This window comes from Furipterus horrens, unplaced genomic scaffold, assembly GCF_987537825.1.
Source record: "Furipterus horrens unplaced genomic scaffold, mFurHor1.1.pri manual_scaffold_3, whole genome shotgun sequence".
Taxonomy (NCBI): Eukaryota; Metazoa; Chordata; class Mammalia; order Chiroptera; family Furipteridae; genus Furipterus; species Furipterus horrens.
The window spans coordinates 11,015,736-11,029,333 of record NW_028327173.1 but is presented as its reverse complement, the minus strand read 5'-3'; the positions used below and the strand labels follow the sequence as shown (position 1 = coordinate 11,029,333).

The following is a 13,598-nucleotide window of genomic DNA, read 5'->3' as shown; positions in this document are numbered from 1 at the left end:
CCTGACAACTTAGAAGAGAGGGTAGCAGAGAACCAAAAAGCGGCGAACCTCACTCTCCCGGCATTGAAACCGGGAGTAGACTGGCCTGTTCATTTAGCGACGCTCTAAATAAAGAGTTCCCCGACAGCTCCTCCCGCCCGCCCCGACTCCGAGTCCCAACAGAGCCAGGCGCAGGCCGGCCCCTTACCAGCACTTCGCGTCGGAGCGCGGAGCCCGGGCCTCCCTCCCACCCCGCTGGCCCGACTTGCTCGCCTTTAATTAAGCGGCGGGATCGCAGCGAGCCACCGGGCCGCGCTGTAATATGATGAACTGCCTTTGTGCCGGTGTCACCGAAAGCGCTTTCTGATAAGGGAAAGCCGCGGAGGATCAAAAGGACGACAGCGGTTCGCCCGCCTCCCGCCGCCGTCCGGCTTTGCGCGCTCGCCCTTTCCGCCCGCGCACTCCCACGGGCTGCCCTGGGTCCCTCGTCCTGTCCTACTCTGCCCTCTCCAAGGCCAGCATTTCGGTGATTCTGCGTCTATACCTTTCTTACTGCTGCCCCAGCCTCCCTTGACCTCTCTGCGCTTCTCGGCGTCTGCAAACGCTCTAGTGAGATTCTCTTCTCCCTTGCCCGGGCTTCCTCGCTTTGGATTTGAGAGCTCTCTTTCTTTCGCTCTCCTTCTCCTCCTCCTTTCTGACTCTCTTCCGTCTGTGCCTCTGCCCATCCTCTCTTGGTCTCGACCCGGTATCCCCAGGGCCCAGGGAACCCAGTCTTGGGAAGGTCCATTAGGTGACCCACCCGCAGTCTCCGGGAACTCCAACCAACCCGTCCACCCGCAGCAGGCTTGTAGAGCCCCGCGGCCCGCTGCAAACCATCCTCACTGCGCTCCCCAACGGGCAGCCAGGAGAGCGCGAGGCGCCCTGGAGTGCCCTCCAGGGTCTCTTCAGAGCTTGACTTGGGGAGCACACAACTTCCTCTCGTACTTCCCGAGGCTGCCGCCTCGGCCCGAGACGCTTTTCCTCTCGCCCAAGGCTTAAATTAAGTTCCAAGTGCAGCCGACCCCACCTCCCCACCCCCATCCCCGCTTTGACATTACCGTCCTTACACCCCTTCCTTTGGCTCCCGCTTCCCCTTTGCCCTCGACCCCTTCTCTTCCTCTTCTGGGCCCCGCCCCTCGCAAGTTCCCTCTACACCCCCCAGCGCTTTCTCCAGACTCCTTCCCAGCCTTGCCTCCCCTCCCCCCAACTTTGTTTGAAGTTTTGGAGAGATCTATCTACTAATGGCGAAGTTTCCCCCTTAGGTCACCGTTCTGCTTTGATTCGATTTGGGAAGGCGAGTTCCCTCCCTCCCCCTGCCCGACCCTAGCCTGGGCCAATCGCTCCATAGCAGGTCAGAAAGCGCTGACCCCATTTCCACCTTTTCCTCTTTTCAGTCAGAGTTGGGGGAAGGGAAGGCTTAGGACAGCGAAAACTGAGGGGGGCATCCTAACCTTCCAGTTCCCTCTTATCCTCCACCCCCAACTGGGTTTCCTAATTACCTCATTAGTCTGGAGTGGGTGAGGGAGAGGAGCTATTTCTTTTTCTGGAATTCATGGAATGCCGCCCCCCCGTTTTGGCCTTCAAGTCCCCAAAGTCCCTGGAGAACGTCCCCTTCGGGGTTTCTCTTCCGTGCTCTTCATAGCAGGAAGGGAAGCTCACGAGGCGCTGTCTCTTCTAGGGTGGGAGTTCCGTCTGGCTTTAGACCAGAGCTTCCAGGACCAGAACCAGGGGTCCTGTACATTTCACGTTTATATCCCTAGGTTCCCATTAGGAATGAAGCCTCCTCAACTTTACTGATGTTGGCAAATAGGAACTCTGAAGAGGAAACCTGGAAGGAAATCTCATTAGCTCAGCCCTCTCTCCCTATATAAAACTGTTTTTATATATTATTTATCTATCATGTAATGGGTAACAACTATCATTTTCAGATATTCTTTTATTTCAAAAGTCCAAATAATCACCTTACTGTTTTAAGGCGACTGTTAGATGTGCTTTAAAATCCTTCCATGTAAATTCCACTGAAAAATTTGGAAAGCTGTGACAGGGGAGGGGGCGGTGAGGGTGGGGGAGGTTAATCCGGGTTTAACGCTGCGATGCTGTCTTAGGACCAGGGTTAGCCTGATTGCGTTATCTCCTCCCAACATTTGAGACGCCCATATTTCACCCAGCCAAATAGCTTGGAGAGCAGCGCAGATGGCTGCCGTGGTCGCGCCTCAGGAAAATGTGTTATTAATATCTAAATAACTTCCCAATACTGTCTGGTAAATCTCCCCTCCACCATTCCGAGTGATGAATTCGTTTGAAGTCTTCCCCCAGCCTCGTCTTTTCAATGTCTCTCTCTCTCTTCGTCTTAGCCAGGCTTATTTCAAACTGGTAAATATCTAATTCCTTTAACGGCTGTGCCGTGCACGGGAGTCTTTTAGATACAAAGGCCTGGAAACAGCCAGTGCTTGGTGGTGTGAGCCCAGAGGTGAACACAGAACTCCCAAGCCCTGGCAGCGGAGGGACCCCACCCTGTTTAGAAATGCGATGGGGAAAATGGAGTTGCGTGGGAGCTGGGCCCTTCCCTTGTGCGCCCCCGCCCCCGGGACCCTCTCCTGGTTTCCCGTGGTGTCCCAGAGGCACAGCGCGCGCCCCCACTCCCGCAGCTGCCAACACACAGCTCTGCAGTGGCTCTGGCCCCTCACCCCACCCCCAGCGCTCCAGCGGCTTCCCTCGGGTCTCTGGGGCGGATAATTACCCTCCGCTGGCCTATTCTCCCTTGTTGAAAGTTTTGTTTTATAAATGTCTATTAGATTATATTTGTTCATTCCCCCTCCAACCTTATCTCTCTCCGTCTCTTCTCCCCTGGCCCGTCACACTCGATTTAGGCACGAGTTTATCTGGCAAACAGTTTGCGGACTTTGTTTATTTGCCGTGGGTTCTGGGGCTGGAGCGCTCGAGCGAGCGTCAGTGTGTTTGCCTTTGTAATAGTTTATCTTATTGTTGTTCTTCCTTAGTCTCAGGTCCCTCCTCCCCTCGCTCTTCTTTGGTTGGGGGGATGGAGGGAAGAAAGGGGGAGTCTCGTCTGCCCCGTGTGGATTCGTCAGGAGCCTCCTCCCCGGGGTTATTGCCCCCCATCCACCCCCATCACTAGAGCCCAGAGGAGCCCTCGCTGCCCCGCCCTCTCCCCCTCTGGTCCCACTGAATATCCACCACCCAGCGCTTCCTAAAGCCGGGGAATTGCCTGACACCCTCCCATCTTCCTCCGAGCCCCCATTATGCGAAGCTGATCCCACTCTGAACAGCTTCAAATCCCGCCTGGACTCTGTTTGATTAGATTGCCAACCCGGGGTAATCCTTTGATTTGGTGGAGTGTCAATTACCTTTCTCTAAACACACATTTACAGAGGAGGGAACTTGTTGGTTTAAATCAATGCAGATTGTTTCTTGATAAATGGACTATCTTCTTCTCCTCCTTGCTCCCTCTCTCAAGCCCCCCCCCTTCTCTCTCTCTGTCCCCCTCCCCTTCCCTTTCCCGTTCTGTCCTATCCGGTAAACAATGCCCCTTCCAGGTGTGAAGCCGAGGGGAAAAAAGAGGGTGTGGGCTGAGGGGAGCTGTGCCCCCCTTTCCCTATTCACTTGCTCCCCCGGAGCCTAATTAAATTTGGCAGGTCCTTGTACACACAATCAAAACAGCTTCCTCCTGTGTAGCAAACGACCGAAAACCGCATTAGCAGCTACCGCCGCTGCCAAATTAAATTGTTTCCCACCTCCTTTTACAAGTGTCTAAAACCGACAGGACACTCGGGGCTCTCCCTCCTTTCGAATCCTTCTCTGTCATTTCCCACTCAACACCTGTAAGTTTGCTGCTTTAAAAAATAAATTATGGGAAAATGCAAAAAAACCCACATATCTGACTCTCCCTCCCTCCCTCTCTCTCTAACACACACACACACCCCTTGGCTCCCACCTCAAATGATCTTCATCCAGGGGAAGTGAGCAAATTCTCTCTCAGATGGACTCTGGCACCACCACCCCCTCAGAAAATGCACACGCTTCTTTTTTAATCTTGTTACTTTTCCCCGTATTTCATATTAATCGTGACCCTGCTGGGCTTTCTTTCCTATAGAACAACGGTGGAGCCCCAGGTCTGATCTGGTCAGTTTCAGCCTAAGTTTCTACATACATTGTCAGATGTCTGAGGCTTTGGTTTTCTTATTGTTTATTGCTGTTGTTACTGCTTTTATTATTACGATTGCTTATTTCTTCACACTCACTCCCTCAGTTCTCACCAAAGAATGGTTTGACTCTATAAACCCCTATCAAATTTCCTGCAAGTGTCTTCCTGGGCTCAGGTTAGGAAAATCTTGTTATTTTCCTTCCCTCTTCACACTGTTTCCTGGTTGGGTCCCTGGCCTGTTTGCCCCCTGATCCTCAGAGAAGGGGTGAGGAGGAGGGAGTCCAAGTGCATGAGGGCAAGGAACTGTCCACTTCCCTGTCCAGGTGAGCAGAGCATGGCCGGAGCCCCTATCCGCAGCAGTCTGCGATTCTCACAACCAACAATCCTAATAAGTCAGTCTTAACAAGGATAAGAGAAAAAAAAATATGAACAGCCTCATGAATATCAGCCCAAGGGGAGCAGGAGTGAGCTGTTCAGAGATGAAAGTGCACAGAAATAAAAGCTCAATTTAATCTGCTTTAAAACCCTTCAACTTAACGTTTGTGCTTCAAACTCTGAGAGTGAGGACTGATTGCGGATAAATAGTTTCTTACCATGCCTGGAAGCTATTACACCCCTCTCCAACACAGTTTCCCATTCAGCAGTCTCAGTTTTCATTACCAGCTCTAATAAGTCTTAACATTATTAAATGCCAAGCGGACGATAGGAAAAAACGGACTCAGGGAGGGATCTGTCTTTAGCGCTTAAAGAGGAGAGCTCTTAAACCCCTTCTTTGGCGGCTCCCCGCCATGAGTGGGGCAACCCACGGAGAAAGCATTTGTCAAGAGCGAGGAGCCAAAACAAAGTTTGTGAATATACACCCCACCCCTGCTCTGCCCATGGGGCCTCTCTGCCTCTCCGCACCTGGTCGACTGGGACTGCGAGGTCTTTTCACCTTTAACTTGGCCATGAAAGTGATGTCTGGGGCCTGGGAGAGAGACGAGAGGTTCCAACTGGGCAGTTCACTGGGGTGCCCACGGACTGGCCCAGGTACCACATCGCATCGGGAGCTGATATGATTTGTCCACAGATGGGCAGACGACCCCACCGGTACACTGTCCATTCATACCCCTCTACAATGACCCCGCACATGCACACACAATCCCACTTGCTCAGAATACAACCCACGTACTCTCATCCAGAGGCCCATAGGCAAACAGTCACACTGGAAGACATAAGGGCCTACACGGCCATCTAACTCAAGTCACAATGCCCACCATGCCCACTGTCACTCAAAAACTGCAGTACTTCCCAGACGCCAGGCCTGCAGCTTTCATTTCATTTTGTAACTTCACAGACCCAGGGCCTGTGCTCCTCTCAGCCTCCCCACTTTGAACTACCAGGCTCCTCCTTCAACCCTGGAGATGTGGAGCTTCCTGGTTCTGCTGCAGGAAAAACCTCTATCTAGCGAAGTTGCCTGTTATCTGGTTTAATAAGCCCAGACCTGCACCCGAAGCCCCCAATCTCCTTTTGAGTTAAAGGGACTCCCCAACCCACACAATCCTTCCATCCTCTCCATTTCCTTTTTTTCTCAAAACAAATTCATCTAGTGTGCCTCTTTACAGACTAAATTGGGCATCCCTCCCCCCCACACACACCCCTCTAAAATCTCTCCAAATAAAACCAAATCTTGCACTTTACCCCAGGGTACCTCCCAGAAGCAGCATCTGCTGTGCAGCATTTGGCTGTGAAAGATTATTTAAGTTTTATGTCTGCCACCCCACAAAGAAGCCCAACTAAGTACCTTTCCAATACAGACTGAAATAAGGACTGGGTCCCCCCAACACCTCCAGGGGTGCCAGGGCTCTGGGCGGTCTCAGGCAAGCCAGGAGCTGCTATGCAGAGCAGGGCCCCCTCCCGCCGCAGATGCGGCCCCTCTGCAGGCCCCGCACAGTGGGATGCCAGGCTCAGCTCACTCCTTTTCTTCCCTCGCCCTTTTGTCCCTGGTGGGACAGGGCTCCACTTGGGGCCCTGAATGTCAATAGCCTGCCCTGTCCCCAGCTCCAGGCTGCTCTCACTTGGGCCTGCCCCTGCCCCCTCCATCTTTCCCCCTTCATCCAGGCCGGTGGGGGCTGGGCCCGGCTGGGCGTTGTCTTTGGAAGCCGGCTTTGTCTGTGAAGTTCATCTTCAAGGTTGGGAGAGGCAACTGAAAACTGGAGAATGACCTGAGCTAGGAGTTCCCAGGAGGCAAAGGGTGGAGCTCGAGAAACTCCTGGAGGGAAACATACAGTGCTCTTTACAAGTTCCTGCACTTTCCCCAAAGCCACTGTTTTACAGGTTCGAATGGCCACTGTCTTTCTCGCTGCCTGCTACCTCCCTGCGTGTATATTTGGACTTGCTTCTTTTCCTGTTAGTCTGTGACTGAGTCTTCCATTTATATCCTCCCCCCCCACGTCCTTATTTAACGCACACTTACCAAGCCTCAAAGACAACTGCAAGGAGAGGGGTATGGAGGAAAGGCTTTCCCTTCTGAAACTTCCCGCGTCAATAAACGAAAACACGATCTCCCCTTTCCGGGGCACGCGGGCGCTTGAATGATAAACGCCTTTCCTAGCTGGTCTCCAGCTGGGCTTAGACTCCAACCCGCCAAGCGGCTGCACTGAAAGGGGGAGAGGGCGTGTGGAGCCCCAATCTCTCTCCTTCACTGGGATCCTCCTGCCCAGGCTCTGGGAACTTAGCCTCAATTCCTGGCCCCGCCGGAGGAGAGCACCTTAATAGTTCACCCATCAGCCTCCCCACTTCCGCGCCTTCTCATTTGGGGCCGGCCCTAGCAACGCGAAACAGAGTTAGGCGGCGGCCCTCGCTAATTTTTATTGATTGCGGCGGTCAGTCAACTGTCAGGCGTGGTTTCAAGGGACCGTTTAAAGAGCAGTGTGCAGGTCTGGTTAACAAATTCATTTAGGGAGCCGGGGACGGCGCCTCCTTCCTCGCCGCCGCCCCCGCCTTCCTTTCGCAAGTTTCCTATAAATAATAGATCGACAAAGGGACCTGCAGCCAAAACGCCAGCCCCGGAGGACACGCGCCCCGGAATCCTCGTCTAGACTAGGCGCGAGGTCCGCGGCGCTGGGCGCTTGATGCACCAACCTGCAGCCGAGCTTCCCGGGGACTTAAGAGACCGTCTTTGCCCGGGCTCCGCTCCCTGTTGACCCTGGGGCGCATCGAGGGGGCACGCTCCGCAAACCCTGAGGGGGTCCTGGCTGCCCGGGGGCTGCGAGTTCTCCCGCTCAAGTCCTGTCTGCCAGTCTGGGGCGGCAGAAGCGAAACCACTGGCCTGCGCACTAGCGCACTGGGAATCGCGGGCTCCGGCGTCGCGTCCCGGGGAGGTTCCCTACCTTTGTCGCCCAGGATACCGTCGATGCTGTGTTTGGCTTTCTTCTCACCGTCATCCTCCTTCTTGTCCGCTTCGTCCTCCTCCTCTTTCTTCCCGAACTTGATTCTGAGCACGCGGCTAATCGAACTCACTAAACCTCAGAAATTCAAAGGCAAAAGAGCGAGTATAAGTTGTTGGGGCACGGGAGGGCGGGCCACCTGGGCCCCTGGGGGAGCCCCGAAGCTCCTTCCCCCTAACACATTGCAAGGGTATTCACACCCGCACTTAAGCATTTACACCCGCTCCGAGGCATGAGTGCAGTGTGTCACCCATGTAGGGAAGCGTGACTCACACCCCGGGCACCCACATGGTGGCAAGACAGGCAGAAACACCCACCTGTGCGCTCCTACACACATCCCTGCACACACTTGTGCCTTACACTGTTACATACTCTAGATGCACTCACATCCACACCCACTTCACCAGGACTCCTTGGAGGCAGGGCCCCCAACCCTGGCTGCTGCCATTCCACACTCAGGTGTGTGCCAGCCTTGCACACCTGTGTGCCCATGCGCGCACACACACACACACACCCCTCAGGCCACTTTCCCTTTCCCAGGCAGCAGGGTGCAGGGCCTCCACATCTGAGACCCGCTGGCGGCTGGTGGCAGCAACAGAACAGAAATGGTGTCTTGAAGAAGGGGCTCCAGGGAGCCCACGGAGATCAAACCTCCTGGGTCAGACCCACCTCTGGGCCACTTCTCTGAGAAAGCACCTTAGGGAGCTTCTCTTCTCACCCAACATTATAGATGAACTGTTTGCACCTTCCTCCCTCCTTTCCTTCCTTCCTTCCACTTCCTCTCTTCTTTCCTTCTTCTCTCCTTCCACCTTCCTTTCGGTTTTAAGTCCCTCCTGTGCCCTCACTCGCTCTCTGTCCTGTGCTCCCTTTTCCTCCTAACTTTTCTCAGAGTTCCCCGCCACCCACCCCCTCTCCCACATCTAGCCTGCACGCACGACGGAGCCCTGGCCAGACCTGGGCAAGCTCTGCTGGCTCAGCTGCCTTCTCACCTGAGGGCACAGTGCTGCGGTCACAGTGCCCATCCTTCAGCAGACGGTCTCGGATCTCCCAGCTGAACATGCCTGGGTTCTCCCTCTTGTACTCCTCGATCTTTTTCTCCACATCCGGAGTCGCCACCTGCTTCAGAGGCAGAGGTGGGAGAGCAGGAGTGGGAAGATGGGGTGGGGGAGGGAGATACTTTTAATATCGATCTCCCAAGAGCCCCAGGCCAGGTTGGTGGCTCTGGTCACCATGTCCCTCTTCTGAAATTGGCTTGGCCCTTTCAAGAAACCTGTTCTGGTTCCCAGGAAGGTAGCAGGATGGGGAGGAAGATAGGGTAGAGATAGGTAATGAAATTAGAGACCTAATCAGGACCCTCAATATCTCCCTCCTTACTATTTCAGGTGAGACTGAGGGAAGATTATCACTGGTCTGGGATGGTGACAGGGAGTCAGGACAGATGTAGGAACAGCCCAGGAAGGACCCATTGACCTCCAAGTCCCGGGCAACCTGGACCTCAGTTATTCCCATCCCTGAGAAATTCAAACAATGATGGGGGGAAACCTGAGAGTGGGGACACTCTCCCACTGTATTTTCCATAAGAAATATAGAGTCACCTGGTGCTACTGGATGACAGAGGGTAGTGAAAGGGGCCACAGCCTGGATCCCCCAACCATGGGAAGGCCTATTGCCAGCTCTGTGGCAAAGACACTCACTCTGGGCTTGCTGCCGCCGATGGCCCCGGGCCGGATGGACCCGGTCTCCTGGTAGCGGCAGAGAATCTTGGAGACACAGCCGTGGGAGACACGCAGCTGGCGGGAGATGACACAGGGCCGAATGCCATGGTGGGCCATCTCCACTATCTTGTGGCGGATGTGGTTAGGCAGGGGTCGCCCGTTGATGAAGACCCCGCCAAGCTGATTGACCCGGCCTTGGCCCAGCGGGGTGGACACTGGAGAAGGAAGGGGAGATGAGGAAGGGGAGAGGCACACGGTGAGGATGGGGAGAAGGCACTGAGTGCACCCCTTGACTCCAGTTTTTCTGCAGCCCCAAGACTTCTGACAGCTCTGAGTCCCCCACATTCGGAGCTGTGGCCAGTCAGCAATCAGAAAAAGAAAATTGTCATGAAGCTGAGGGATGGTCCTGCACGGATGGAGAGAGAGGCTACTGCCAGTTGCTAACGTCTCCCCAGGTGCTGCCTGTCCCCAGTCCTGCCACTAAGGGGAATGAGGACACACCTGGGGGGTCTGAATGCCTCTGAAAAGGGGAGGGAGAGGAACAGGCAGAGACACCAGTCTGGTCGAGCCTGGAGGCTCTGGCACCGACAGATCTCTGTCCCCCAGGATGCAGCTTGGGCTGCAGGTCTGCCTGCCTCTTAGAGACGCCAGTCCTGGGTGAGATGTGGCCCATCTGGTCAGTTTCATGCTCTAAGTGGTCAAGACTGATCCACTTTGTTGGGGGCCACAAGGGGCTAGTTGATTACTAGTATTTACAGCCCTGCCTGGACCACAGAACCGTCCTACCCACAACTGCGTAGATGAGGACCAGCGACATAATGCCGTTGGCCGGTCCCTCTCAGGGCACCTGGCTGTCTCCCCGAGGACTTCCCTTGCTTCTAACCTCTCTCAAAGCTCTAATTTCGTTTTGGGACAATCTGGGGGACATGCTCCCTTGTTGGCAATTTCCTAAATCAAATATCCGCTCAGCCCCAGAAACCAATGAACTGTCCCTGCTGGCTCTGAGAGGCTGGTACACAGATGGCCTGAGTCCCCGGGTGTGGGTGACTTTGGGAACCTGGAACACTCCTGGTGTGTGCTGGGGAAGGAAATGCCTCGCTTCGGAAGCCTTAATGCAAAGTCTACAGTTTCCTCACACAAGGTTGGGGGACACCCGGTGCACTAATCCGGCCTCGATCCCCCCAATTTGGGGACTCGGCGGCTGCGGAGATCTGGCAGATTATAACGATTTCACAGCCGCCGAAGTGCAGGGAGCCGACAGTATAATTGGAAGGGAGGAGGCGAGAAGAGGCTCGGCTGCCGAGCTGTTCCTACCGCCTCCTCCCTCGCTCTCCAGGTCCCCCCACCTCTCTTGGTAAAAGTAGGTGTCTGAAGCCACCCTCGGATTTAATCAGAAATCGTGCGTCGCCAAGTCAGAGTCACTCGGTCTCCGTGGCGGGATATGCCATTAGCTCTCGAGAGCTCTCGAGCGCCCAACTTTATATTCAAGAGCCTCTTTAGCGACCGGCACTCGGCTCTCCTCAGTATTCTTCGTCATGTTGGGCAAATATTGTCCTAATCCGCTGCGCGTCCTCGGCCGCCTGTTTCACTTGCATCCGCTACAGGAGAGCGCCACGGCAAATCCCCGGGCCCGTGCGCTCTCCCGCCTGCGTGGCTGCTCGCGCGCACTTGATCACGGAGCCCCTCTCTTCGCCTCTAATTCAGGGACCCGCGCCGTCTCGCTGCCGGAGAGACCCCCCCCTCCCCAGACCCCCTCCCTGCCCCTCTGCCCAGCCTCACGCACCGGGGGCTCATATAATTACAAGAGTAATTTTAAAAAATAATAAAAGTCGCACCTTTCTCGGGCCATGTCTCTATGACACTCTGGGCTACCTACCCCCAGGAGTTGAATGATCTCCCAGTTGACAGGTTGAAGACCTTCCATTAGTTTAAAAAGAAAACAAAACAAAAACTCAGGAAAGGGTCTCTGCGGCGCGCTCCCAGCCCTTTCTCCAGCCTGGAATCTGTTCACCGCCCGTCCTCTCTGCTCACCCCGGTGCTGGATGTTTAGGAAGGACACATTACGAAATGAACGCTTTCCCCTTGACTGCACATCCCGGTGCCCTCTTGCCGTCTTGAGGTTCACTCCTGGGAGATTTCCAGAGTTCAGAAGCCCGGGCGAAAAGTTTGGGGGAGGAGGGGTTTCGTTACTATTATTTCTAATTAGTTTGTTCCCATGCCCCAAAGCTGGAGTTTCTGAGTGGTGCTTTGAAAGAAGCGGAAAGCCTTCCTCGTTTAGACATATAAAATATCACATATTATTGGTATTTCGAAATAAAAGGGATTGGAAGACCATCCCGATGTGATAAGAACCCAAAGTAAGAGCGGAAAGCCTGCATCCGGGGAACGCAGAGAGCGGAGAAAGTATCCAGGGGCGGAACAGTATCTGAAAACAGTGGAAGGAACTGAAATTCACTAGGACCTGAGATTTGCTAGGAGCCCAAATCTACGAGCTCGGCTCTGCAAGTCAAGGCCAGAGCCGGAGACCCGTGAGGCTGAGACCGCAGGTCTGTGAAACCCACGCAAAACCCGACAAGTGTCGGTCCCACAAACTTCCTGGGTCTGGCGCCCGGACCTGGACCCAGAAGAGAGAGGGACCCCGTGCTGTGCTGTCGCTGGCGCCGCCACCACCACCACCGGGACATGGCCACCTCTCCGAGGACCTCGGGTTCCGGGCGGAAGAGTGAGGAGAGGCAAGCCCGGCGCTCTTACCTTCCAGAGGAAACCCGGTGCGTGGGTAGTTCTGCCCGGGAGCCGGCCGCATCATCCTCGGTACTGTGCCGGGAAGGGCCGCCATTCTCGAGCCCGCTGGGGACGAATCCAGAGTCGGCAAAAATCGTTTCCCGTCCTTTCCCTTCACCCCTGCTGCGATCTCTTCTTTCCTTCTTCTTTTTTAAAAACCTCTTCCCGCTCCCCTCCCTACACACTGCCTAACCCCCACCCCCCCACCCCCGGCTGCAGTCAACGAGTCAAGAAGCTGGGGGGGGGGAGGGAGGGGGCGGAGGTTGGGGGGAGGGAAGGTGGCGACAAGGAAGTTCAAACAAACAAACACACCAACCCCAAGTGCGCCTCTGCCCGCTCCGCTGGGCCAGAAGTTGTGCTGGCGGGTGCGCCGGGCAGACCCGGGGGACGCGGCCCGAGTCAGGGCCCCCAGCCTGGGACTGGCGAGCGCCGCGCTCTCGCGCTCCGGGGCCAAAGTTCTGAGCCGGAGAGGCTGCGGAGTGGATTCTTTTTCGTATTTATTTATATATTTATTCTCTGACTCTCGCTTCCCCTCCCCCCTGCGCTGCTGTCCACGCCTTTCTCCAGACTCGCTACTCCCTTACACACAAGCTTTCACACACACACCCCCGCCCCCAGAACACTTGGGTAGGAAAGAAGGTGGATCTCGGGTTTCGGGGGCTTGCGGGGAGGCGACGGGGTGACGAGAGAAAGCGAGGGGGCGAGTGGTTCTCTGGGTAAGTTGTGCAAAAGTGCTCAACTGGAGTACGAGGAGGAGGAGGAGGAGGAGGAGGAGGCAGCAGTGCACGAGATCTGATAGGTTCGGACTTTTCTTTTATTTATGAGGAGGGAAGGGGGCCCGGGCTGAAGGGAGCTGAGAACCAATAACGAAAAGAAATGGCCAACGAATATTTTTTTCCTCTTTTCTAATCCCCAGCTCGACCTGGTTGTGGGGGGAGAATTTGAACGGCCCGTTAACACGGAGCAGAGGCGGGGGTGGGGAGGGAGCAGCAGAGGGGCCACTTTGTCCAAGTGTCTTCTTTTGACGAATGGGCCGGATCCGCAGCGCGCCCAGCCCCCGGTCGCCCACGGCCCCTCTGGCGGCCGGGCCGCATGGGAATGTCTGCCTCCGGCGGGTGGCTCCTCTGGATTCTTGCCTTTTCTCGGGCCTCCCCAGGGTCAGAGTCCGCTGTATTTCACATCTTCTCCTTCATTTCACTCACACACTGAATGTTCCGCGAGTGGGGCCGAGGGTGACTTCAAGGGAGCGATTTAAGACTTTCTCTGAAATAATGTCTGCGTCCCGGTGTCGGCTCTTGCTGGGCAGGGTCTAGAGCTTAGGAAATTGGGTCTGCCAAGAGTTAGGGACGCGCCTCTTCCTGCCCTCCCCGCCCCCTATCCCTCGCCCAGCTCCAGCCAGTTAAAACCCGTCCTCGTCGTCCGGCTCCCCGACCACACCCAGAACCCCTTTCCGGCAGGTGGTCCGGCTCCCTGAAGCTGAACAGCACGTGGGTG

At 55.4% G+C, this 13,598-nt stretch overlaps 1 protein-coding gene across 3 annotated transcripts in view; it reads right to left on the bottom strand.

The window, feature by feature from the left end:
* PAX7 (paired box 7) overlaps nt 1–12,159 on the bottom strand; it is a 95,206-nt gene extending 83,047 nt beyond the window's left edge. Inside the window, exons 1-4 of one of the 3 annotated variants that reach the window (XM_090271466.1) lie at nt 12,075–12,159; nt 9,303–9,538; nt 8,598–8,727; nt 7,552–7,686 (exon numbers count right to left, since the gene is read on the bottom strand). In XM_090271466.1, coding sequence (XP_090127592.1) covers nt 7,552–7,686; nt 8,598–8,727; nt 9,303–9,538; nt 12,075–12,159 — 586 coding nt within the window. The remainder of the gene's footprint in view (nt 1–7,551; nt 7,687–8,597; nt 8,728–9,302; nt 9,539–12,074) is intronic. The other 2 variants (XM_090271468.1, XM_090271467.1) reach the window with 2 other exon arrangements.
* Nucleotides 12,160–13,598: the final 1,439 nt, after the last annotated feature.